Source organism: Cannabis sativa, chromosome 2, assembly GCF_029168945.1.
Source record: "Cannabis sativa cultivar Pink pepper isolate KNU-18-1 chromosome 2, ASM2916894v1, whole genome shotgun sequence".
In the NCBI taxonomy this organism is placed as follows: domain Eukaryota; kingdom Viridiplantae; phylum Streptophyta; class Magnoliopsida; order Rosales; family Cannabaceae; genus Cannabis; species Cannabis sativa.
Genome location: NC_083602.1, coordinates 2,199,217 through 2,223,362, shown reverse-complemented (window position 1 = coordinate 2,223,362; position 24,146 = coordinate 2,199,217). Strand labels below are relative to the sequence as shown.

General features: G+C 30.9%; 3 protein-coding genes across 18 annotated transcripts; all 3 read right to left on the bottom strand.

The window, feature by feature from the left end:
- Window positions 1–5,097: 5,097 nt before the first annotated feature.
- LOC115719408 (uncharacterized) lies at window positions 5,098–9,275 on the bottom strand. 14 transcript variants are annotated; one of them, XM_061109830.1, is made up of 5 exons: window positions 8,957–9,275; window positions 8,176–8,270; window positions 7,130–7,268; window positions 6,784–6,837; window positions 5,098–6,644 (listed from the first exon to the last, which is right to left on the bottom strand). In XM_061109830.1, the coding sequence occupies exon 5, from the start codon at window positions 6,395–6,397 to the stop codon at window positions 5,417–5,419; it is 981 nt and encodes a 326-aa protein (XP_060965813.1). In that variant the 5' UTR covers window positions 6,398–6,644; window positions 6,784–6,837; window positions 7,130–7,268; window positions 8,176–8,270; window positions 8,957–9,275; the 3' UTR covers window positions 5,098–5,416. The 14 variants fall into 14 exon arrangements, with proteins under 14 accessions (XP_060965813.1, XP_030504305.1, XP_030504307.1 ...); XM_030648445.2 differs by having other exon boundaries at window positions 8,176–8,234; window positions 8,957–9,223; XM_030648447.2 differs by having other exon boundaries at window positions 8,176–8,228; window positions 8,957–9,199.
- Window positions 9,276–11,086: 1,811 nt separating this feature from the next.
- On the bottom strand, window positions 11,087–15,079 carry LOC115718447 (2-oxoglutarate-dependent dioxygenase 19). Its single transcript, XM_030647229.2, has 4 exons — window positions 14,744–15,079; window positions 14,410–14,654; window positions 12,760–13,087; window positions 11,087–11,585 (listed from the first exon to the last, which is right to left on the bottom strand). Exons 1-4 carry the CDS (start codon window positions 14,942–14,944, stop codon window positions 11,334–11,336), a joined length of 1,026 nt encoding a protein of 341 aa, XP_030503089.2. The 5' UTR covers window positions 14,945–15,079; the 3' UTR covers window positions 11,087–11,333.
- Window positions 15,080–17,877: 2,798 nt separating this feature from the next.
- On the bottom strand, window positions 17,878–20,760 carry LOC115720863 (tRNA (carboxymethyluridine(34)-5-O)-methyltransferase). 3 transcript variants are annotated; one of them, XM_030650052.2, is made up of 4 exons: window positions 20,612–20,760; window positions 19,497–19,560; window positions 18,464–19,415; window positions 17,878–18,213 (listed from the first exon to the last, which is right to left on the bottom strand). In XM_030650052.2, the coding sequence occupies exons 2-4, from the start codon at window positions 19,525–19,527 to the stop codon at window positions 18,126–18,128; spliced, it is 1,071 nt and encodes a 356-aa protein (XP_030505912.1). In that variant the 5' UTR covers window positions 19,528–19,560; window positions 20,612–20,760; the 3' UTR covers window positions 17,878–18,125. The 3 variants fall into 3 exon arrangements, with proteins under 3 accessions (XP_030505912.1, XP_030505911.1, XP_030505913.1); XM_030650051.2 differs by having other exon boundaries at window positions 18,464–19,560; XM_030650053.2 differs by lacking the exon at window positions 19,497–19,560 and having other exon boundaries at window positions 20,612–20,758.
- Window positions 20,761–24,146: the final 3,386 nt, after the last annotated feature.

Genomic DNA, 24,146 nt, shown 5'->3' with positions numbered 1-24,146 from the left:
CTTTTGGCTGTAATTAACCTTAACTTGGGTATTTTTTTAGTATTAAATTAAGGGTTTGGGGGTTACTAAGTGGTTAGCAACGTTGAAAATTAACCAAAAATGCTCAAAATGAGTTGTTAGGAAAATGGCTATAGGTAGGGTAGTGTAGACAATTTGTGTGTTATGGTAGTGCCAAGGTTTTTAGGTATTATAAAAAAATGTCAAATCCAAATCGACACACTTATTAATCATGCCGAAAATTAAAATTAAAACTCAAATCCAACTTATTTACAAACAGATGGACTTAACGTGACATGTTTAACTCATTTATATAAAGAAGAGCATTGTTATTAGAGCATCGATCTCTAATGGTGGTTTGTATTTTTTAAAAATGTTAAAACTCTTCACATCATCTAAACATATTACAATTTATTTATCATATGTCAAATCCAAATTAACATATTTATTAACCTTGTCAAAAATTAAAATTAGAACTTAAATCCAAATTATTTATAAGTGGATTGACTTATAATCTGACCTATTTAACCCATTCATATAAAGAAAATTATTATTATTAGACAATCTCCAATAATGGTATGTACTTTTTAAAAGTGTCAAAACTCTTTATATCATCTAAACATATTATATTTTAGTAGAATTATTCCATATACTATTTTTTTTTAATTTTTTTTTCAAATTTACGGTTTGAGTTTCTAAAATCGTTTTTTCGGTGGTTTCTATGTGAGTTGATATACGATTTTTGGTTGCGATTTACGTTGCTCCGTTAGTTGTAATAGGGGTTTCTATGTAGAATTCCAAAAAGAAAAAAAACTGCTTTGAAGTTTAAAAATTAAAATAAAAAAAATAAAAAAAATCCTATATCTTATTTATTATTTTTAGCACTCTTACTTTTAAAAGTATTCCAATGATAAGTACTCTTAAAATTTGCTCTCGTGATCTCACACGGTGACACCTTATTATTTAATATATTAGGGAAATTTGATTTTCTATACTTAAAAAACTCAATATTTCTTTTTTTTAAACCAATACATTTTACACTACAAAAAATATGACACTTTTTTTAAAACCCCAAAAATACCCCCCTCATAACTCAAACAATCTCTCTCTTCCTCTCTTTGAGAACGAATGAAAAAAAAAAAAAGGCTCAATCCGATGGTCGGACCATCGGACCACTCTCTCTTCCTCTCTATGAAAACGAATAAAAAAAAAGGCCCAATCCGATGGTCGGACCATGGGGTCCGACCCCATCGGACCCATGGTCCGACCATCGGACCACTCTCTCTGAAAAAAAAAAAAAAAGGATTATGAACTTCGACCGGGTCGAGAACTTCGATTATGAACTACCACACGACTTTGAGGTTTGCTCTTTACTGTTTATGAATCCAACGGTCGTTATCTGCCGGCTCCAATCATTAATGTCCCAAGTTTTAGTCCCCAATCACTCCGCTTTTTTTTTTGTATAGGAGAAGACCCTTTCTCTTTTCTCTTTATATTTCTTCTTTTCCATTTTCTCTTTGTTTTTCATATTCCAGAACTGTTATCAAGGGTCATATCATTTAATAAAAATTAATTATTAAAAAAAAAAACCAAGTCACACCCCAAAACCATAAATAAATCACCAAACATCAATTATAAAAGCGCGGTTTTTTGAGTAAGTGTCAACTAATTAATTAATAATAAAATAAATACACCAGTACTAATTAATTATTGGAGCCTTTTTATTTTCCAAAATGTTTCATTGTTCCTCTAAGCAACCATATTTGCATTAAGGATTTCAGAATGACCAGACCACTGCCTTTTTTTTTTTTTTCAGAGAGAGGAAGAGCGACAATGGTCCGATGGTCGGACCATAGGGTCCGATGGTCTCCGATTGGTCGGACCCCATCGGACCATGTGGTCCGACCATCGGACCTCTGTTTTTTTTTTTTTTCAGTTTGAGAGAGAGGAAGAGAGAGAGGGGCTGGGTTCGAGAGAAGGGGCTGGGTCGTGCGTGGTTCGGACGGTGGTCGTGCGTAGTCGGGGTGGTGGGTAGTCGTCGGTGGCCGGGCGTGGTGGTCGGGCGCTGAAGCCGTGGTCAGCGAGAGGGAGAGAGAGGTTCGGGATGAGGCAGCCATGGATGGATGATTTGAGTTTTTGATTTTTTTCAAATGGGAGGGGTATTTGTGGGATATTAGGAATGTGGTCATATATGACCAATATTATTAAGTATGTATTTAGGGAAAAAATTTTAAGATTTTCTAAATATGGAAAATCAAATTTCCCATATATTATTGGTCTTAGTTTTATTTAAGAAAAAAAAAAGGAGTATGACATCAATGCCAAGTTTTGGCCTCAATGTTAAATTATAATTTGACACCTAAATATCTCTAATGGTTAGCTTCTTTAAAGCATTCTGCCACATTGACAGACACTTTCTCAAAGCACCAAGCACCATCATTGGAGATACTCTTAGGCACCTTGAGGCTTGAGGTGCCCAACACCAAGGACAGAGCCACCTTTATGCAAAGGGTGGCCACTCCCCCCCACCCCCAAAATTTCAAAATAATGATAATTTTGTTTTATTTTTTATGTTTTTTTTTTATTTTTTTCAAAAATAACAATTTAAGCTCTAGTTTTAATTTCTTTCTTTTGGCCCTCTTAATTCAAAGTCTCCCTCCGTCTCTGCCCTACACAATATTGATGTGGCGTGTTGTGAGTGGTTAGTAATTTTTTACATTAATTATTAACCAAAATATATAAGACCCGATATTGAATTAGACCAATACCGGTATGCCAACTCTTGTGGTACTTGACACCTTAAGGTGTCGCTTAGTGTTAACTCAGATTTTTGTTAACAATAAATAAAGCCTTGTAAATAAAAAATTAATACTTATAATTAATAAATATATAGAACACTTAAAAAATTTTACGTGGTTTTGTAGTTAAAATCTACATACTCCACGAGTCATTAATTTTTTTTGAGTATTTCTTAAAAATATACTTAGAATATAGAGAAATAACTATGAAACTTCACTCAATCTCACAAGGTCTCTCCTCCCCAAAATGATTAATCTCCAACCCCTTAGGTTCTCTCTTTATTTGCAGGGGTTCTAGGAATAACAATTATTCTCCTTTGATCTTATCTAAGTAATTGTTCATGAAATGTGGATAATCCCCATATTTTATATTTACAACATATAGATAAAATAAAATAATTATTGGTAACCATTTTTTTATTCTTATCGAGGAGTAGTTAGCCTTTACCAAGATGACACATTCTAGCTATGACTCACATTATTCAACGGTGTTCGAAGATAACTGGTTGTATTCTGCAAGATGTTAATTAAAATATTTGTCCTCGCTATAGTCGAGCAACCATTTGACTTAGTCTTTTGATATAAGTTGTATTATGTTTATTTCCCTTAGTCTTTCAACATACTACTCACGAGTATGTGAGTCAATGAGTTACAAGCTCTTAAAGAACTCGTTATCGACATTTTCTACTTAACTCATTCTTTCCCGTAATTCACTTGCCTTGTTCATCTTGGTCAAGTTCTGAGGATTTAACTTGTAATCCTGTTATCCTCACAAAAAATTTGTTCATATCGGTCAAGTTATGAGGATTTAACTTGTAATCCTGTTATTCTCGCGAATCAGTATTGATAGTATCACGCGACGTCATCACATCCTTTTAACCGTAGTTTATCCTGAGGCATGTTATTTATTCATTCCTCACATTTACTATTCTCTTTCTTCTTTTAGACTTATATGACACGTGTTGTGTCCATATTTGGCGCTCGAAATATGGGCATAACAAAAGCCCTCTAAAAAGTATTTTTTATTTTTGTAAAAGACTTTTTAAATCATAACTGTCACTTGTCCTTTTTGTACCAAGTAAGCTCATTAAATTTTTGCTTTGGTGGTGTTTGGCTTCCCGATAAAGAGTTAACCATGTCTTTGGTGATAAATGTTCTTTCCAACTACCTTGTAATTTAATCGTCCTTGATTAAATATATCTTTTAATCGTACAGTGCTTACGATTTTACTTAAAAGACTAGCATTTTATTTCTTACCACTATTTTTACCATTGTTATCCAAGTACATCAAGCACAAAATTAGCAGCATCCCCTTTGTATGCCCTCATTGTCTCTTTATTTTTTCTTTCTTGAGGGTAAATATTCTTTCTTGCTAGAAGCCGCTTGGCCTGAGCCCCATTATCTTACTAAATACCCATTAGCCAAATATTTGTTTTTACCTCCTGTTAACATTGCTTTTTAGTCAAGTGAAGAAAAATTATTTTGAAGGCTTCTTTTACTTTGAAACTTTTACGGGGGATCGCATGATCATTGTAGATCTTCCAAACAAGAAGGAATTTAAGGATCAATTTTTTTTGGACAACAAGACTTCACCCTTGTGCCCACACAATCTTTCAAAAGCCTCGAAAGTTCCATAATCCATTTTCTAATTTTGATGAACAACCCTATACTCCCACCAGTTCAATTAATCAATTGCCAAACACAAATGCTCTCACCTAAAAAAAAATACTATATACATATAGATCTCTTCATTGTCCCCTGTGAATTCTTTTTAAATTTATAATACATTTATAAAAATCAAAATAATGTCATCTAAAATGATTCATCCCACATCTAAGTTGGATAAATAAACTCAAATCCAACATTTCTTTGGACTTTCAATCCTAAACGTTCCTATGTTATACACAAATAATATCCCATAATAAAATTACTAGTATTATCACCTTAGCTCTGTAAAAACTTCCACCTAAATTCATGATCTCCTTCTTGTGTTAGCAATGGCATAAGAGCTTACCTCCACATTCCAATGTTAAGGTTATAAATAATTTGCAACAATTCAAAGTCCATAACATACCAAAATTATTGTAGCAAAGCCAAGTTCTCACCTGTTGGATGAAATGATTGGATTATATGAAGAATTTTAGGCCCTCATCATCATCCAAGTTGTCACTTGTCTAATTCCATTTTATTTTAGTAACACAATAATTGTTTATGTACGGACCTCGAACACAACCGTTAGTAAAATTAGACAAAAGATGTTAAATCCAACAATCTCAATAACAGTTAACTCATCATCAATCGGTTTGGAGAAAAAAAACATCACTGGACAGATTTTATTCCTTTAGTCAATGGGGAAACTGAATTCATCACAAAGAGGAAAAAAAATCACTATCTGGCTGATTTCACACAGTAAAGAATAATTGAACCAAAGAGGAGGGAAATGGGAAGAAAATTACACAAAAATCCTATATTACTCACACTAAACAAACAATCTACCGAAGACGCGCCACCGAAAAGTGGTGTCAATTTTTTTTTTCTTTTTTCTTTCTGATTACAGGGAATGAACTTTGAATATCGAATTTTCCGAGTGTACAAATGGTGTCACAATAATGTTGTTTTGTCTAAGGCACATATTCACTCTCGAGTACCGGTTGTGTTCTTGTAACTGTTGCTGCTGGTGCCTTTGTGTTCCCGATTGGGGTCATATGCAGTGCTTCTCCCACCTCTGCAGCTCTCTCCATTTGCTGCATCTTCTTTTTTTGCTGGAATTTTTGTCCCCAAAGAAGCAACAAGGCCAAGAGTCCTAAAAGTGCCACTCCGCCAACTACAGACCCGACAATTATCCATACTTTAGAATTGCTCTTCCCCTTGTTATTTTCTTCGCCTTTGGGTGCAGGAATCTCGCTTGGAGGTTGGAAACCTGGAGTTGGAACAGGAGATGTGGGTGCCGGAGAAGGAGCAATAGACTCTGTCACAATGGAGAAGTGTCCCTGTTGGACTGTCGAACATACATTGTCTGATATTACATTACTGAAGGTTGGGACACCCTTCAGATCGAACCAAACACACTTCGCTGTTTCCCTCGAGGGGGCTGGTGAAACATTTGAGAATCTAATCGATATGGGATTACCAGTTACTCTGATATCCAACTCTTGCAAATTCTTGGCTTCTAAGTTTGAACCATCATAAGCAAGAAGACCCAGTACTGGAGTTAAGTAGCTATAACCCGATAAATTGTAGAAGGTGGAAGACCGATTGCCCAAGTTTTGGTACACCAAAACAAGCCTCTTTACATATGGAGTCTCAAAGACACCCGGAGGAATATTGAACTCTTTGTACTTAACTCCTTTTCTGTATAAGCTACCGCTTCTGAGCCTCAATGCCGATATCTTTATGCCTGTTAAATTGGTCGGAACATTACCATCATAGACAGTTCCAGTCTTTGGACGAACAAGAGCCCTGTAAGCATAATCTTGGAGAAGTGAATCTAGAGCTTCAGCACGGCTTCCTGAAGACTCGGGAATGGATTGAGCATTGAGATCTGACAGCCATAAAAAGCATATCAGAAGTAAAAGCATCATGAGACTTCCAAGAAGCCTCATTGATGCTTGGGATTGTAGAAAGTCAGCAAAACACCACTCTTTAATTTGACCTTCTCAAGTTCCAGATAAGAATGCCCAAATGGTCAACTACCAAGTCTATAAAAAAATATATATGTACATATGTATGTATTTATATATCAGCCTTCACCAGATCAAAGTCTTCGATTGAATGGGTAGTGGCAACCACCTTCACCAGAGAATAAGACACTTCACTTCCTATGTCCTTTATCTGACCATTCTACACGTCCTGTTAAAAGCAAAAAGGGCACCAAATATTTTTACATATATATATATAAAGTATATATATTATATATAGAGAGAGAGATGGAGAGAGAGAGAGGGAGGGAGACTAATAAGAAATAAGATGAAGAGAGAAAAAAAGGAACCTTCTGAAACTAAAGCTGCGAGGAACGCTTCCCCGGCTTCATGACTAAGAAATCCTGAACTATCAGAATTAGATGTTAAGAGGTTGGAGGCAGTAAGTCAAAACACATTGCAGAGAAAAATAATCATTTCAATTGAAACAAAAAGCCTTTTTTTCCGTGAGACAGATTAAAGATTTGATTTTCTATTCCAACAATTGGAAAATGCTGTCAAAACTATCAATCCCAAAGCAATTCATCACATTAACTTTCCCCACTTTTGTCATTCCAAAACTACCTAGAGAGCTTATGCTTCTTAAATTGTGAAATTTAACCATTCACTAACAACCAAGAAAAAGATATCACTTACTTTGGTTACAGCATTTGAGAATTAAGGAAAATCTTCCCCCAATCCATTCACGGTTATCTTTTGGAATCTACAGTACTCTAGAATAAGTTCCTTCCCAAGCTGTATTTTCTTTTCACAGATTTCCCTTACTGGCTGCAAACTGGAGAAAAGAAAACAATTTATCTATATGACAAAATGAGCCACTGGAAAATGAAGGAAAACGAAAAAACAAACAAACAAAATTGTGACTTTTGCAAGAAGCCTAATGATCATGATAATTGGAAGAAACAAAACATGACGAAAAGGAAATTAGAATGTAAGAAAGAAGACAAAAATTGCAAATAGATCTTTCCTTAGCACTAACTTTATGTCTTTTGATCAAATACCTCTCTTTGAAGAAAAGGGATAAAAAATAAACAGGAGAAACGAAAAGAAATTATCTATATGACAAAATGAGCCACCACAAAATAAAGGAAAACAAAACAAACAAACAAAATCGTGGCTTTTGCAAGAAGCCTAATAATCATGAAAATTGCAAGAAACATATCATGAAGAAAAGGAAGTTACAATGTAAGAAAGAAGACAAAAATTGCAACTAGATCTTTTCTTAACACGAACTTTATGTCCCTTTGAAGAAAAGGGATACAAAAATATAGAATCTTTTATAAATGCACACACCCTTCACTACAGCAGAAACTCGATTGCAATAACTAGGCTAGTTCAACTAATAGCTTTCTATCAACCTATATTTGGCAAACAATAAACAATGCTTTCTTTCGAGGTTTCTATTACGCACATTCAGCAAACGAGCATGAATGCACACAAATAATACAGTACACCATACACATAATATAGATGAACATCTAAACATACACAGCCCGTGTAATGTATTTCTTGTTTAATGTGTGTATTTACATACGTGAAGTGGTGCACTAAACAGAGCACTAGTCTGTTCAGCAGCACGAGAAACTAAATTATTAACCCTCCTTATTACAAGTGGTCTCTCTTGATAATTACACTTAAAAACCAGTGGAAAATAATAATTAAGAAAGAGAAAAGAAGATTACGTGAAGTAAGGTGGGTAATTGAAGAAGTGAGGTAGCTTAAAATCGCCCAATTTCTGCATCTTTCAAATCCACAGAATAAAGAAACCAATCAATCACTGCAATTCTCTCTAACAGTTAGAAACTAATAGAATAAGAGAAATGATTTTAAAAAAGAAAAATCATACAAGAAACATACGGAGCTGTAGACACTAGAAAATTCAAAACGCTAAAATCTAACCCCCCTTAGATAGAAATGCATAAAACCCTAAGATTTAACTATTGGATTACATCAACAAAATAAGATATGCAAACACAAACACCTTCAAAAACATAAAGAAACAATGCTTTATTTTTTAAAAACCCAATCAATTACTCTTCAAGATTACATCACCACCAACATATGTCACTCTCAAATTTGACCAAGATCACGAATATGTGTAAGTGTAAATATATATGACTGTTGTTGGACTGAAGTTGATAGATTTGACCAAGAAGACAACAAGACAAAATTAAATTCAACTCTTTCACATAAACTTAATCAATTATTATAATAAGCTTAACAGATTCTTACACATTAATAATTAACTAGAAAATTTGTTAGACTAAAAATAGAGTTGGAGAGTAGTTCACTTCAGTCCCTATCATGACTTTGAATCAATGCAATAACGGAAAAACTAAAACCCATTCACAAATATCGTTACTTGCAGACATTACAAGGCCGATAAACAATGAAAGAGATCCATACATTGTCCGATAAGGCTTTTAAAGCGAAATTAGAAGAAAAGAAATAAAACAACCTTACCTTACCTGCGTGGAGGGAAGGTCCTCCGGCGTTGTTGATCTCGTCTGTGGCGAAGACTAGGTAAGGTCGATCCTAGGGTAGGGGTAGCCCCAGTGAGAGAGATTGACTGAATGAGAATTGGGGAAGAAATTTAGAGGTAGAAGAGAAGAGAAGAGAAGGGTTTGATATTGTATGAGCTGTCCTTCATTAAAGTTTTTATTTATTAAATAAAAAAATATATAATCCAATCAAATAAAAGGCCTAGAATAAATGTTTTTGGACACGGACCCCATAGTAAGAGCACTTTATTAGAAAGGTTTAGGAGCTTTATTTCGGTTGGTTTGGACGGTTTATGATACATTTTATTTAACTCAATGTAATGATCGTGTTACAAAAATTTAAGTGCACTCGGTACAATGAAATTGATCGATTTGGTCGGGTTAACCCGTCTAGACCGACCACTAATATTTTTTTTTTATATTTAATTGTTATATTTTAATGGGTAAATACCATTTTGGACCCTCTGTTTTGCAAAAGTTGTCAATTGGACCCTGTGTTTTGTTAAATGACAAAATGGATCCTGTATTTTCTAAAATAGTACAAATAGGACCCTGAATTGATTTTTTGTCAAAATAAAATTTAATTATAATCCGATCTAAAAGTGCTATGACAAAACTGTTTACATTTTTTGTATCTGTTCGTATTAAGCATTGTCTTCAAGTTAGTTGTATTAAAAAAAAAGTTATCAAAAATTAAGCTCAGGGTCCTATTTTTATTATTTAGAAAATACAGGGTCCATTTTGTCATTTAACAAAACACAGGGTCCAATCTGTAACTTTTACAAAACACAGGGTCTAAAATGGTATTTACCCTATTTTAATTAATTGTAATAATGAGACAAATATATATAAATTGAATTTAAAGTTCAAATCAACCACAATAAAAAAAATATATTAGTTTCAACTTTATATTTTTTAAATAATCATATAAATTATATGATACATAAATATATATCCTAAAAACATATCAATATATATATATAATAAAAACATATAAATATATATATAAAAAAAAAAAAAAAAAAAACCTCTTAATCGGGTTGATTGATCGAGTTGGTATTATTATATTTTCGTCGAGTTTTTTAGTTTGTATTTTTTGTCGAGTTATCTCAATTTGATTTGGATGGATTATTCGGTATGGGCGATTTATAAAAGTTTATGTACACTCCTAAATAATAATAGTACTCAAATTTACAATTTCATATCGAGTTTTACACATTTAATTTAGGTTAATTAAAATTTTATTCTTTAAACTACTTTGATATTTACAAAATCATTCTCATTTTCATTCCTATTCTTATTCCAATATTTTTATTCCTCCCAACTAAACGCAACATTATATACTTTATTTATGAGTGTAACTAAAACTTAAATAAAATTAGAATTTATGAATTGGGTAGGATTAAGGCAAGGAAAACAAGTTGACCTAAAAGTTTGTCACAACAACCAACCTGAAATTCATTCCATTATTACTGATTGACCTATTGAAGATGGTTTTAAGAGCTCTTATAACTTGAGCATTGAAGATCCTCTTGGGAATTTAATCGATTGTTCCTAAGCCAAGCTAAAAAAAAGTTTCGAAGAAAAGCTTCCATCTTTACTGCCAAGAACACAGATCCATTGTTGCCATTAACAAAACAAGAAGATCCATCAATATTATTGTCAAGAACAAAGATTCATTGACCAACTGCCAAGAACAAGAAGGTTCCAAGAACAAGTTCAACCAGCATTAAGATTTTCTCACCAAATCTCTATTTCTCTGTGTTCTCCAAGATAAATGTACCAAATTTATACACTTCATCTTGAGGGGTTTTAGGAGTTAGAGTTTAGGTATTTAGCTAGTTGTTTGTTATTTGTAGTTACTTAATAACTAGATATTATTTTGTTGTTATTCTCTATCAAAGACTTTCTCTACTTGAGGAGATTCTCTTGTATTTATTAATTCAAATATATCTTATGATATTCATTCAATAATATCAAATCTTATAATGTAATAATTTTTATAAAATAAGATGCCACTTCGAAATGCACTCTTAAAAACATGAATATCTCTCCCAAAAGCATTTTAAATTATATATAAAAAAAAAAGTTATTTTTAGCGATAACAACCACTAATAATAACAGGTTATTAAATTTAGCGGTGACTTTTTTTAGTCGCTCCTAATATTATCGTCCCTAAAACACTTTTTTTCGTAAATGCAGTAGTAGTAGCGACTACTTTATAATATAGTAATATTTGGACAATAATTATTTTACACAAAATCATAAGAAACAACATATATATGTAATTAAAGAGAAGCAATATTTAAGGTATTAGTAGTAATGATGGAATGTTATTATTATTTCAATCTTATTATGTGGAGAGGGGATTTGAGGGAGGCATGGGAGCTTCGTAAAAGTGCCAAGTAATCCTTGTATGGAATTGGTGGTCCATAAGCTGAGTTTTGACCTTTTGCTTCTAACAATTCTGGTATTGGTACAACCTTTGACTCCAATCTTGGTCCATATGCAGACACTATTGATATTCTTGTACTCTTGTTATTCACCACTGCTCTATGCTTTACACTCTTGTACAACTCATTTGTTAGGATCTGCATCATACATACATACATACACATATATTATGAGTTGGTTACAAGTATCTGGTTACCAATTTCAGTTCACCACATATAACACTCTCAATCTTATTGTTGTTTAGTTAGTTCATTCATTCTAGGAAGAGAGAGAGAAAGAGTTGTAAAACACTAGTGAGAAGTTTTGTTTCAAACATTACTAATATCTTAAAGATCAATTGATAAAAGAATAATTTATTATTCACTCGTATATTCTAATAAATTTATTTTATGTACAAAAATAATATTATTTTAGTTTCTGTGTTTTGTAAAATTTATTCATCAAATATTCTGATTTGGTAAATGACAAAATAGACTATGTATTTTCGAAAATGGTACAAAATAGGACTCTGGATTCGATTTTCAATAAAAAAAAATTTAATGTTGAGAATCATGAGGTTCTATCTCAAAACCAATTGGCAATGAGTGGAGTAGCCCGTGTTCTTATATATGGCTCAATACTTTTACATTTAATCCATGTGAGACAATGTTCTCCAATATTTAATAAAACCAACTTAAAAACAATTCTTAACACGAATAAATACAGAAAACTTAACCAGACTCATCATACACACCTGCAAATTAAGTTATTATTAAGTCTTATTTTGACAAAATTTATTTCAGGATACTATTTTTTACCATTTTAAAAAATATAGGTCTAATTTATGTTAATTAACAAAACAAAGAATCCATCTAATAATTTGTACAAAACACAGAGTTCAAAATTGTATTTACCCATATTTTTATTACCTTATTGTTACTTAATTTTCGAGCATTGCTATTAGGCACCAGTGGTGCCTAGTACCTTTGCGACATGTTGCGTTGCGATTGGCTAGCGATACTCCCTAAAAACTATTATATTAAATTATATGGGACCCGATACTTAGTTGTACCAATAACGATATTGACACATAGGAAGGTGCTAGGCACCACTGGTGCCCTTTAGCATTTCTCTTAATTTTCTCTACCATCTTCATTGATCATTAATTTGTATTGAATCTCATCATTTAATCCTTGGAGACATTTAATTTAGTTCAAAACCATTTAACAAGTAATAAATTATGGGAAGATCCAAATACAATAACATTATTATTGTTATAGTTATAATAATAAGATATAAACAAAAATAATATAGGTAGGTAAGTAGAGGTACCTGCATTTGATCACCAAGGCTAACAATAATGGTATTGGGAATAGCTTTGAAATGAATCCATTTTCCTTGACGAAATATTTGAAGGCCAACGACGTCGTTTTGGGTAAGGAAATTCATAATGGTTGGATCAGTGTGAGGTGGGAGACCAATAACTTGGTCTGGATTTGGACAAGGTGGATACTTGTTTCCACACAATAATTCAAACCCTTCATCCCAATTTGTAGCCTTTTCTAAGCAATTTGATTCCAACCCTAATGTCTCTGATATTCCCCTCATTAACACACCACATACTTCTCTTGTTCTCTTACAATACTCCTCTGCAGCCTCACTACACATAAAATGAGAATTATCGTCGTAAATAATTCTAGTCTCGACATCTTATTACAAATCGACTTGTTTATTAACGATAAATTAGATTATGTTTACATGAAACTTAAGTACAAATCTAGTCCGCTTATATATGAAGCGACTTCTCTACTTATATTGGTCTAAAGTTTTATGTTATTTAACCAAATTAACTACTAACAAATTTGTTATTTTTTTTTTTTTTTTGTCGCGGTGATCAAAATCAAACAAGATTATCAAAGCAGTAATTCACAATTGGCGATGACACCTCTTCGAACTAGGATAGCTCATTGTCTAACCGAAAGGCATGTTTTCTCAAATCATGCACTGCAGAATTCTCATCCCGAGCCATATGAGACAAAAATGCCTCCGAAATTTGTTATTTAAGTGTTTAAATTTTACATATGCAAATTTTATGATTTTTTTATACATTTTTTGTATTTTTTTTTTTCAAAAAGATTATTTAATGAAATAATTGAAGAAAAGTTGAAAAATATGAAAAAATCAGGTAAGATAATAGGTACACTTATAATAACCAGGGGAGTAACCAGTCACTTATGCTGTTTTTTTTAACCTTTTTATAAATTTTTCTCATCAAATAATATTTTCAAGAAAAAGTCATATTTTTATAAACTTACTTTTAAAAAACTATTAAAATGAAAGTTCCCCTGTTTAATAACTATACTGAAGGTTGATCTTGAGTCGTAAGTAATTGTGGGTCTTTGGAATTAAAAATAGGACAATTGAATTTGAACCCCATTAAAATGATTATGATATTTTCAAAAATTGTAAAAAATTGTGCATTTTTAAAAGAAACCTTTTTTTACTAGTCCATCACAACTCAAGGCCAAAATAACAAATATAAAAAAAATTAGGATAATTACATAAAATACTAATATTTATAAATTTTTTACTAAGTTTTTTTTTTTTATATATTTTTATGGTATTTAATAAAAATATAAAAAAAAATCGCATAAAAACAACAGTAAAACAACATCAAAACAATATAAAAATAATACACAAATAATAAAAAATCAACAACAAAATAACAAAACTTTAACATAAAAATACATAAAAGAAATCTTATTTTATGTAAATAAAATTTAAAAAATCTTAAAAATATTAAAAATTTCGTATAGACTGTATTTTTGTAATTTTTTTATTATTTTTTTATATATTTTTTTTTTTTAAATTATGCCAAAAAAAAAAATTGGTCTAGCTAATAGATTTCCATAATTAAATAAAAGATAGGATTATACATCTAATTATTAAACTATATATCTATATAAATAGCAAAAAGAATACCTGAATCCAAGTGGTTTATAGGGAGAATGAAATTGAGGATGAACAATGAGCCTAATAGTTTCCCTCCAAAGAAGAAATTGTTTTCCCATTGTGTTGCAATTAAAATTACTTCCACAACTTATAGGTTCCAACACATCTTTACACCCTTCAAACTCTTTCTTCTCCTCTTCACTCATGTTGAAAAATTTCTCAATGGCTTCCACCATTTTCTTCATCACAATATCCGAAATACCATGATTGATCAACTGATCGTAATTACCATATAAGTTAATTAATTACAAAAATAAGAAGATAAGAAAATAGTAAACAGTAAAAAAAAATGCCCTTTTATTACCGAGAAGAAACCCCATTCCTCACAAGCTTTGTGAAGCTCGTGGAGGATTTTCGAGCGTTGATCAAGATTGTCAGATGTTAGAAGCGAGATATCAATAGTGGGGATTGAATATTCAGAATCGTTAGAGTCTACTACTTCTTCATCGGGACTCGGTTTCACAGCAAATTCATATTTAGATGTAATTGAAGAAATTGCATCCATATTTAAATTAAAACTTAATTAATAAGTTTATAGATTAGTGAGAGAGGAAGAGAGGAAGAGAACTCTAAAGAGAAATGTGAGCATAAACTTAATCATTCAGCAAGTTACAATTTATATAGGCTAGATAAGATAAATTATATATTTTTTTCTTTTCTCAGGATAAATAAATTTTATTTGGTACCATTTATTAATATAAAAATATATTAGAACACATTTTCTTTTTGTTATATTACAAGTTTCTTAACATTTTATTTAACTAAAACGAAAATTATTTTTAAAATTGTTACTTTAATTTTAAAATATAAATTACTTCATTACTAAGAAAAGAACAGCACATAATGTCAATCTAATTGGATCTGATGCTTTTCCCTTTAGTGGGTTTTTTCTTTTTTCCTTTTTAATTGCCTCTCAGCTTATTTGGATAATGGACTACTTATTACTTTGTTGGTTTAATATTTAATTACTTTTTTAAAACACACATGTATTTATATAGGAAGATCAAATATAAAAGTACATATAAACTCTTTAGATAGTTATATTCCCACAAGTCTTTTTCATAAATCATAAAGACTAATTAAGTGGATTTCATCCTTGTAATCTTATAGACCATAAGATGTATATTATATATATAAAAGCATATATAGTGCAAAATACTTGTTGGGAATAAACTCTTTATATTTTTTTTTTGGGGAATTTGTGGTGAAATCTTTTTTTGTTTTAATTTTATATATATAATTTTTTTTTTTTTTTTGTTGTTTTGGTGGCGAATTTTTCTTAAGTTTATTTTTTTTTGTAAATTTAAAGTATCAGTTAGATATTACCGTTAAATATCAGTATCGACTTCGAGGTTTTAATTATACTACTTTTTCTTATATAAAATTCTAATTTTCGAATATTATAAAAATTTGCAAGAGACCTATTATGATTACAATAATCGTGATCATAAGAAAAAAAACTAGAATTATAATTGATTTATGTACCTAAAATAAGGTTATACTTATACTTATATTTAAATATATAAGTACTCCCACTATAATATATTATAATATATGCCTAATATATTTAATACTAATTAGGTATAGAGAATTATTAAGGGATACCACTACTACTACCCAACACCACTTTATATAGAATATATATTATTATTAGTGGAATTTAGTATAAAATATCATATATTTTATAAAAGTAGAATATGTAAAAAGTGAAACCCCAATTTCTTTAATAATATGCCTATTTTAATGTTCCTCATAGAACACACTTAAAATGATAAACCTACTTTTAAAAACATAACTTAATATTAGGCCCCACGGTTTTGTTTTTGGGTTATCTTCTCAAAAGTCTCATACTAATAAAATAGGTGGAATACTTATATTCAAGGTAACTCTTGCTTATTCTTCCGTTGTGGAACTTGGGCTAATACCTACTATAGTTAGTCTCACATTGCTTATGTATGGAAATAAATTGTCATATATAAGATGAATAAGTTAGTCTTCCTATTGCCAATTGGTTTTAAGATGGAACCACATTCACCTTATCCTAAATTCTAACATGGTATCATAGCCACTTATAATCCGTCTCCCCTTTAACCTCCATTTGGGATCTTTCGGCCAATGTGTATTCTAATTTCTAATGTTGGGGCCTTTGACCTGTTTTAAAATCTATAAATTTCCCGACGTGTACAGCCACAAATTTCTCGATATTTGGCCTTGTGGGATTCTTTCAAATGTCACGTTCGACCTTGTGGTCTCTTAAAGGTCGTTTGTTATACACACTTTTCAGGCTCAAACGTGAGAAGGGTGTATTAAAGTTAGTCCCACATTGCTTATGCGTGGAAATAAATTATCATATATAAGATGAATGTGTTACTCCTCCCATCGCCAATTGATTTTGAAATAAAACCGCATTCACCTTATCCCAAATTCTAACTTGAGTTAATACCTCATAATATTATACTTAAGCTATGTTTGCTAGAGTAGAGTGGAAGGAGAATATAAAAATGAGAAAGGAGAGTAATAATCTTTTTATATTATTTGGTAAAAAGAATATTAGAATAATGGAAGGATAAATAATTACTAATTTACTGAATTACTATTTTATCTTTAGAATTATTTTTTAACAATATTTGTTGAGAGAATTTTTGTAATATACAATAATTGAAGAGCGTAAGCCTGTGCAGTCCTACAAGGGTAAGTTGTGCAGACCCATACCGCTTAGGGAAGGTCAAGTAGGATGATTCTAAGATTGTGTAGGTATGAGACTACATAGTTGAAGATGGCTTAAATGGATTGATTGGTACTACCTATATCAACAAGGTGTATCTTGTTTTTCGGTAGCGCATCACGAAAGAACTCCACATTTAAGTGTGCTTGACCTTAGGTAATTTCAAGATGGGTGACCTCTTGGGAAGTTTTCTCAGGATGTGTGCGAGTGAGGACAAAGCACGCTAGAAATACTCGTGTTGGTTTGTAAGGTCAGTCATCAGTCCATGAAGCAGCCAGAGTGACGTACTTGTGTATAAGAACCATTATTTCGTGAGTGTAAGGGTCCAACGGAGGCTCATGGAATTTGGTGATGAGTAAAGTAACTTATGTTCTTATATATAGCTCAATATTTATTTTTGCTTAGCACGTTATGCTTGCTTATTCTTATTCGCGCTAAGAGTGCCATTTGCTTGCTTGCGGCTAGCTAAGAGTATTTGAGAATCATAAAATTCCTTCTCAAAATCAATAATCAATTAGTAAAACTAATTAGTAATAAGTGAATTAATTCATATTCTTATATATGACTCAATATTTTTATATTTCATCAGACAATGTTATCCAATAATAATGTTTGTTTATACATACTTAGCTCATATTGTGGTACATACTTAAATAAAGTAAGCACAAACCACAAGTTTGATGTGTGGCTATCCAAATTAATAGAAGAAATACTTTCATAGAACCTATTTTGCGATTATAAAATCAATGAACTACTCATTAAAATTTATAGTCCAACCCTTGAAAAATGCGGTTGGAATCAGAATTTTACATGTAACAATGAAACAAAATCCTTAAAGCCAATCCAAGATACATTGGGAAATGTAACAAAACTTTGCTCTCTTTCTCAGCAATTGTATGTCATTGCCTATAAGTTGCTATTCCAGCATGTATTTTGCTTATCTCCTTAATTATTTGATTCTTCATGATGTCTTTTGAAGAACGATGCACCAGTTCGATTTATCGAAAAATCGGTCAACAACAACAGCATTCTCCATGCCAACTACTAATCTGCAAGAATATTGAAATAACTACCACATTAGATTGTACATAGATACAAAATTAATCAGGGAAAGGCAAACAGAGCATATGTGTATGTGCTAACTTAGAAGCTACATCACATGACTAATAGAAAGTATAAAAGTACCTCTACGAAAGATTCAGTTGCTAGAGATATATTTCTATGCAAAAACTTAAATTTAGTTATTGATAACAGAAACTACAATCACATGGAAACACCTTAAACCACTTGTATGCATACCTTTCAAGCTCGCCTTCGCTGAAGACATGGTAATATCGGTTGTATACTACAGCACCCTTTTTATCATCTTTCTTTGCAAAGCCATTTTCGACAGCACAAGCAGAAGCGCCGCCAACTTCGGCCCGATGATAAGGCAAGTGCCAAGGGATAAAATATTCTTGATTATTGATATTGCTCGCATCATCAGAAGCTACACTATCATCTTCACTTCGAGAAGTTATTTCCTTGGAATCTTTTACTTTTCCTAAATTCCTCTCCTCGGTTTCAGGAATACTTTTCAATTTGAAGGGTGAAGGACTATTGCGATCTCGAGGACTGCCAGGACCTATCCACTCTGCCACATACTTTTGGTTAAGTGGAGTCCATTTAGCAAGCAATGATCTATCCTCTTGCTCTGCAGCCCAAACCGTTATTAGAACTAGACCACCCTTTTTCACAACTCGGACAAGTTCTTCAATTGCTTTCTTTCTCCTACTCTCTGTGCTTAGATGATGTAACACAGCTATGGAGATTGCAGCATCACCAAAACCAGTCCTGTATGGAAGATTTACAGCATCAGCTACCAAAACTTCACTCCCTCTATCTGCACAGATCTTAATGAGGGGATAGCTTATATCACATCCTATAAAGAAACAATCAGGATTCAATCCCAAGTACTTCCCATTACCACATCCAGCATCCAAGATAAGAGATCCAGAGGCCAAGGATGACAAAAAGGCAGCAACTTTTGGCCACTTGGCATACCGTGTGGAGCTAAAATGAGGTGCTATGGCATCATAAACACGATGCACAAACTTTTTTTCAATTTCAGGAGTTTGTTTCACACCAAGGGATGATGTCTCTTTGTCCATGATTAACTCAGATTGCGCTACATGAGATTCTCCATCAGATACAGTAGTAGAAGTAGTACACAGGTTAGAAGTTCCTTTTACTTTGATATCTCTCATGGTACCTGAAAATCCCAAGTAATATACTTTACCAAATTTGGTAATGGGTAGGCAGATGTTATCCACAGGCAGATAAAAGTTCTTACTAGCTCTAGCTCTTATAAAATCAAAGAACATAAGCACCAACAGCTATATCAAATGAAACATCTCCTGAGAAAAAAAAAATGACCACTGTTAATGCTAAAAGCTCTAAAGTTCCTGCCTTTTTGCCTTCTAGTGATAAGACTAGAATTAACAAAAATTCCATAAAAATCTTAAAGTCTCATCAGTAAGATACAATTATTTTTTTATACCTCTCCTTGCAATTGCCAAGGAAAATTAGAATTTTTTGAAGGGAAAAAAAAAATCAATCTTTTGCTTAAACATAACAAGTGAATCCAAAAAACATACAGAAAGTGAATCCAATTAATTTGAATCAAGCTCAACTACAACAGAATTATTGGACAATTAATTGTATAGTAGTGAGCTGAAAAACCATATACCAAATGTCAAGTAATAAATGGAATCAAAATGGGACATCAAGAAATATTATGGCCATTTCTTCAATTAAGTAATGAAAGCAAAAGGGGGAAAAGCATTAAAAACAAAAAAAAAAACATTTTTGTTTTTGAAAAAAAACCAACCATGAAGTTCCATTCCATCTAGTCTCAACTTTATGGACCATCAACAGTATCAACCTATTATTCAATACATTCAAAAATAGATAATAAAGAATAATATGATATCATTAAAGACAATTCACAGAAAGGGGCCAGAAGAAGCACAATAACTAGTGTGCAAGCAAGGATTGAATTGAAGTGATTCAATCCTAAACCCAAATAAGAGCAATTATCCCTTTGTTCATTAATTATTAATTTTAAGAAGAAACAACAATTACTGGTTCCTCATTTAAACTCCTGACCTCTTACATACAATTTACACACATAAATGGAGTTTCATAATTAGGGTTAATCGAGCTGGTAGAACTTAATTCCATACCAGAAAGAAAGAAAGAATCAGTTCTAATACCAAATGAGGCTCAAATCCAGCATATATCATCAACAAAACAAAAATATATATTATATATAACGAAATGGTTCGAACCTTTGAACGAAAATCAACCACAAAAACCAAGACATAAAATGCTTCCCTTTATTAATTTATAAATTGCAAAACCACTTAATGAGATGAGAAGTACTGAGAGTGAGAGAAAGAGACTCACTGTCTGATAGGTCGGCGAAAAAGAGCAGAGGCCACCGAAGGGGAGAGAGACCACCGGAGGAGAACCGATCTGCGGAGAGAGAGAAAATGGGAGAAAAGAGTTTTCCTTTTTCTTTTATTATTTATTTATAAAATTTGATACACTTAAAAATCAAAAATAGATATTTAATAGAATAATTTGATGCATAATATTTAAATTTAATTTCGGTTGCTAATAAATAATTAAGTTTAATTTTTTATGTGTTATAAATATTAATAATTATGTGGATGTCCAAATCTTTTATTTATTACCATTAGTTGTAATCAATATTCCTCTTTTTCTTAGTTTCCTTTTTTCTTAGTTTCTTAATATCTCACTCTTGTATTTGTATAAATAGGGGTTCACCCCATTGGAATAAAAAACTCAGAAATTCTCATTCACTTTCTCTTTCTCTCTTCATCTTCTTCTTCTTTCTTCTCATCTACTTTATATTATTTTATATAAAGTTATAACACGTTATCGGCACGAGACGAGCTTCAAGACAGTCTCTTCCTAAGACCCAATGTAAGTATTTTGTTAAAATTCTTGAATTGTTTCAAAGTCACGATACACTAAATATATATTTATATATACTTATCTGACTGAAACAATTTCAAGAATCCTTTGTTTTCTTTTTTTCTTTTTATCTATATATATCTATATATTATATATGTATGTATATATTTTTATATATTTATTATTGATTCATATATATATACATATTATGTACTTATCATTCATAATATTTACAATATGTGTGTGCCTATGATATGATAGAGAAAATCTATATAAATTATACATATATCCAGAAGATTATGTATCATCGATAAAATATTGCATATATCCTAAAGATTATGCATCATCGATAAAATATTGCATATATCCTGAAGATTATGCATCCTCGATAAAATATTGCATATATCCTGATGATTATGCGTCCTCAATAAAATCTTGCATATATGTAGAAGATTATGCAAACGTAATATTCATTATATAGTTGATGGATACATAATGAAAGAGATGAATACATATTTATATATATGTTCTTGTATTCTTTGAGGACAATGAAAAGTAATCTAATATCGATATAGATTTTGACAAACATTTCCTGAAGTAAATGTTTTATATTTGTAAAAAAAAAAAAATGATTGTATTTATGTGAATACAACTAAAGAATCATTAAAAATGATTATTATTGATGCAATTTTATAGTGGGTTTTGAATATCCAAAAAGAATATTAAGAAAATTGCATTGAAACATCAAAGTATAAGAATAACAATGAGCATGACTAATGTTATTTAAATACATGAGACATGTATTTATTGTTCATCATTCCATGCAGAGAATGATACGAATTGAAGTCAATTACTTTTAAAGATTCCTTGTATTAGTCATGTTATTATACATTGTTATTACTTGCAATGTTGGAAATTATTGAATCTGACATATATTAAAGATTAAATTTTGCATACATCTTGGAGACTATGCAAAAATTGCATTCATATATTCTTTGAAATATCGTAAAAGAAATTGTTGAATAATTTCTTATATTTTTTATGAATGAACAAGTAATAAATTTTTAAGAAATTTATAATAATGTTCTACTTGTTCAACGTCATTCCCCGAAGTGAATGTAATGATTTTAAATAATCAATGGCATTATTTGCTACTCAAATATTTCCAGAAGAAATTGGAAACAACCAAAAGATGAAATACCACACACAATCAAAGTGCATGAAATCTATATATCATGTGTGGGAATAATAGTAGTCGCGTACCTGTAGTACGGACACACTTATAATCAAGATAAAAGTATATTTGATTATTAAATAAGTGTGAATTGTACAAATTGATTGTACATTTAGAATATTTAAATATCATTCCCTGAAGAGAATGAATAGACATGAAATTCTATTTCAAAGAATATAGATTTCACATATATTGGCAATGGCAAAAACAAATTAATATATACATATTTTATTATTTCTTGAAATCAATAGTTTCAAACTATTGTTAGTACAGGATATGTATATATATAGTTACTATATAATTCAGTTTGTATATTCCCAAAAGTGGATATGTAATTTACTCATATTTGTTAGTGATCAAATATAATCAAAGTGATAAAGAATCACAAAATTATTATTTGAAAAGCTTCCTGCAGAAGTCTTACATACAATTGCTACTTGGAGTAGTAAAATATATTTGTATGTACCTAGATGTATAACTTTTATCTAGTTATAAAAGTGATAAGAAATAACTTATTATATGTACTGGTTGTACATTTAAATATATAATATATCAAGTCATGATAATTAGACTGATGAATAGTCTATTAATAAATTAGACGACTTGTTAAAAAGATATCAGGAAAAATGAATGATATGTTATGGTTATATCTATTTGACCATTACAATAACATGATGAAGTTGTCATGTATCTTTTAAATTATACACATCATTGAATTGATGATAGTGATTCCTGAAGAGTGTATATATTTCGGAGAATAATATAATTATATTATTCGTGTATATAAAAATGAAACTTGTAATGATTATGTTGTAATGAATTTACATTACATTTTGAAAGTTTCATTGAAATACAAATTATAGTGAACCTGAAGTTCATGAATTGAATTATTTTGACATGATCAATCATATGCAATAAATTGTCAAAGAATTTGACTAAATTTTGTTGAAGAACCAGAAGATTCTTCTCATTGTTATTTATAAGGCTCAAAAGAAGAATGTGCATATATTTCCACATAGAAAATATTTAAATTATATTTTCTTAACAATCTTGAGCCATTGTTAGATTTTTATTGCATAGTTTCTTATCGATGTGATAAGATTATATAATCATGCATTTACAAAATGTGTAAATTTATGTATTTCTAATTATACACGTATGACTCATTCTTAGAAATGAATTAAGTTCATAAGTATTGAACTTGAAACTGAAGTTATTGAACCTGAAGTTCAATGTCATATAATATATATGAGTTTAAATAGATATTGATTCATTGTGATATATTGAAATCCCTACAGGTGTATTAATATTATTAGATATCACAATTTTTAAAAATTCTCTTGATCAGGGGGAGAGAAGCAGTTGGGATCGATGATAATTTTTGAAAAATGATCCTTGCACAAAGTATATAAGAACAATATAGTTCAAAATGATATATACCAACTGCAAATCAATATTATTCAAAGTTGAGATAGAATGAGTTGAAAACGCCCGAAGCGTAAATGAACAATGTAGAAATTATTAATAAATGTTCATTTGATTTGCCACGAAGTTGTTAAATCTAGAGGTGCTCATGGAGATACCTTAATGTTATAAAGTATTAAAATGATAACCGTGATGAAAACGGTACTCGAAAAGACTCCCAAGAGAAGTTAGACATAACACATTTCATCATAATTGAATCCCTGAAGTGATTCGTTATAGGTACCTATAAATGATAAACATATTTGAAAAATATGTAATTTAAAGAGATCTCTATAAGTTATG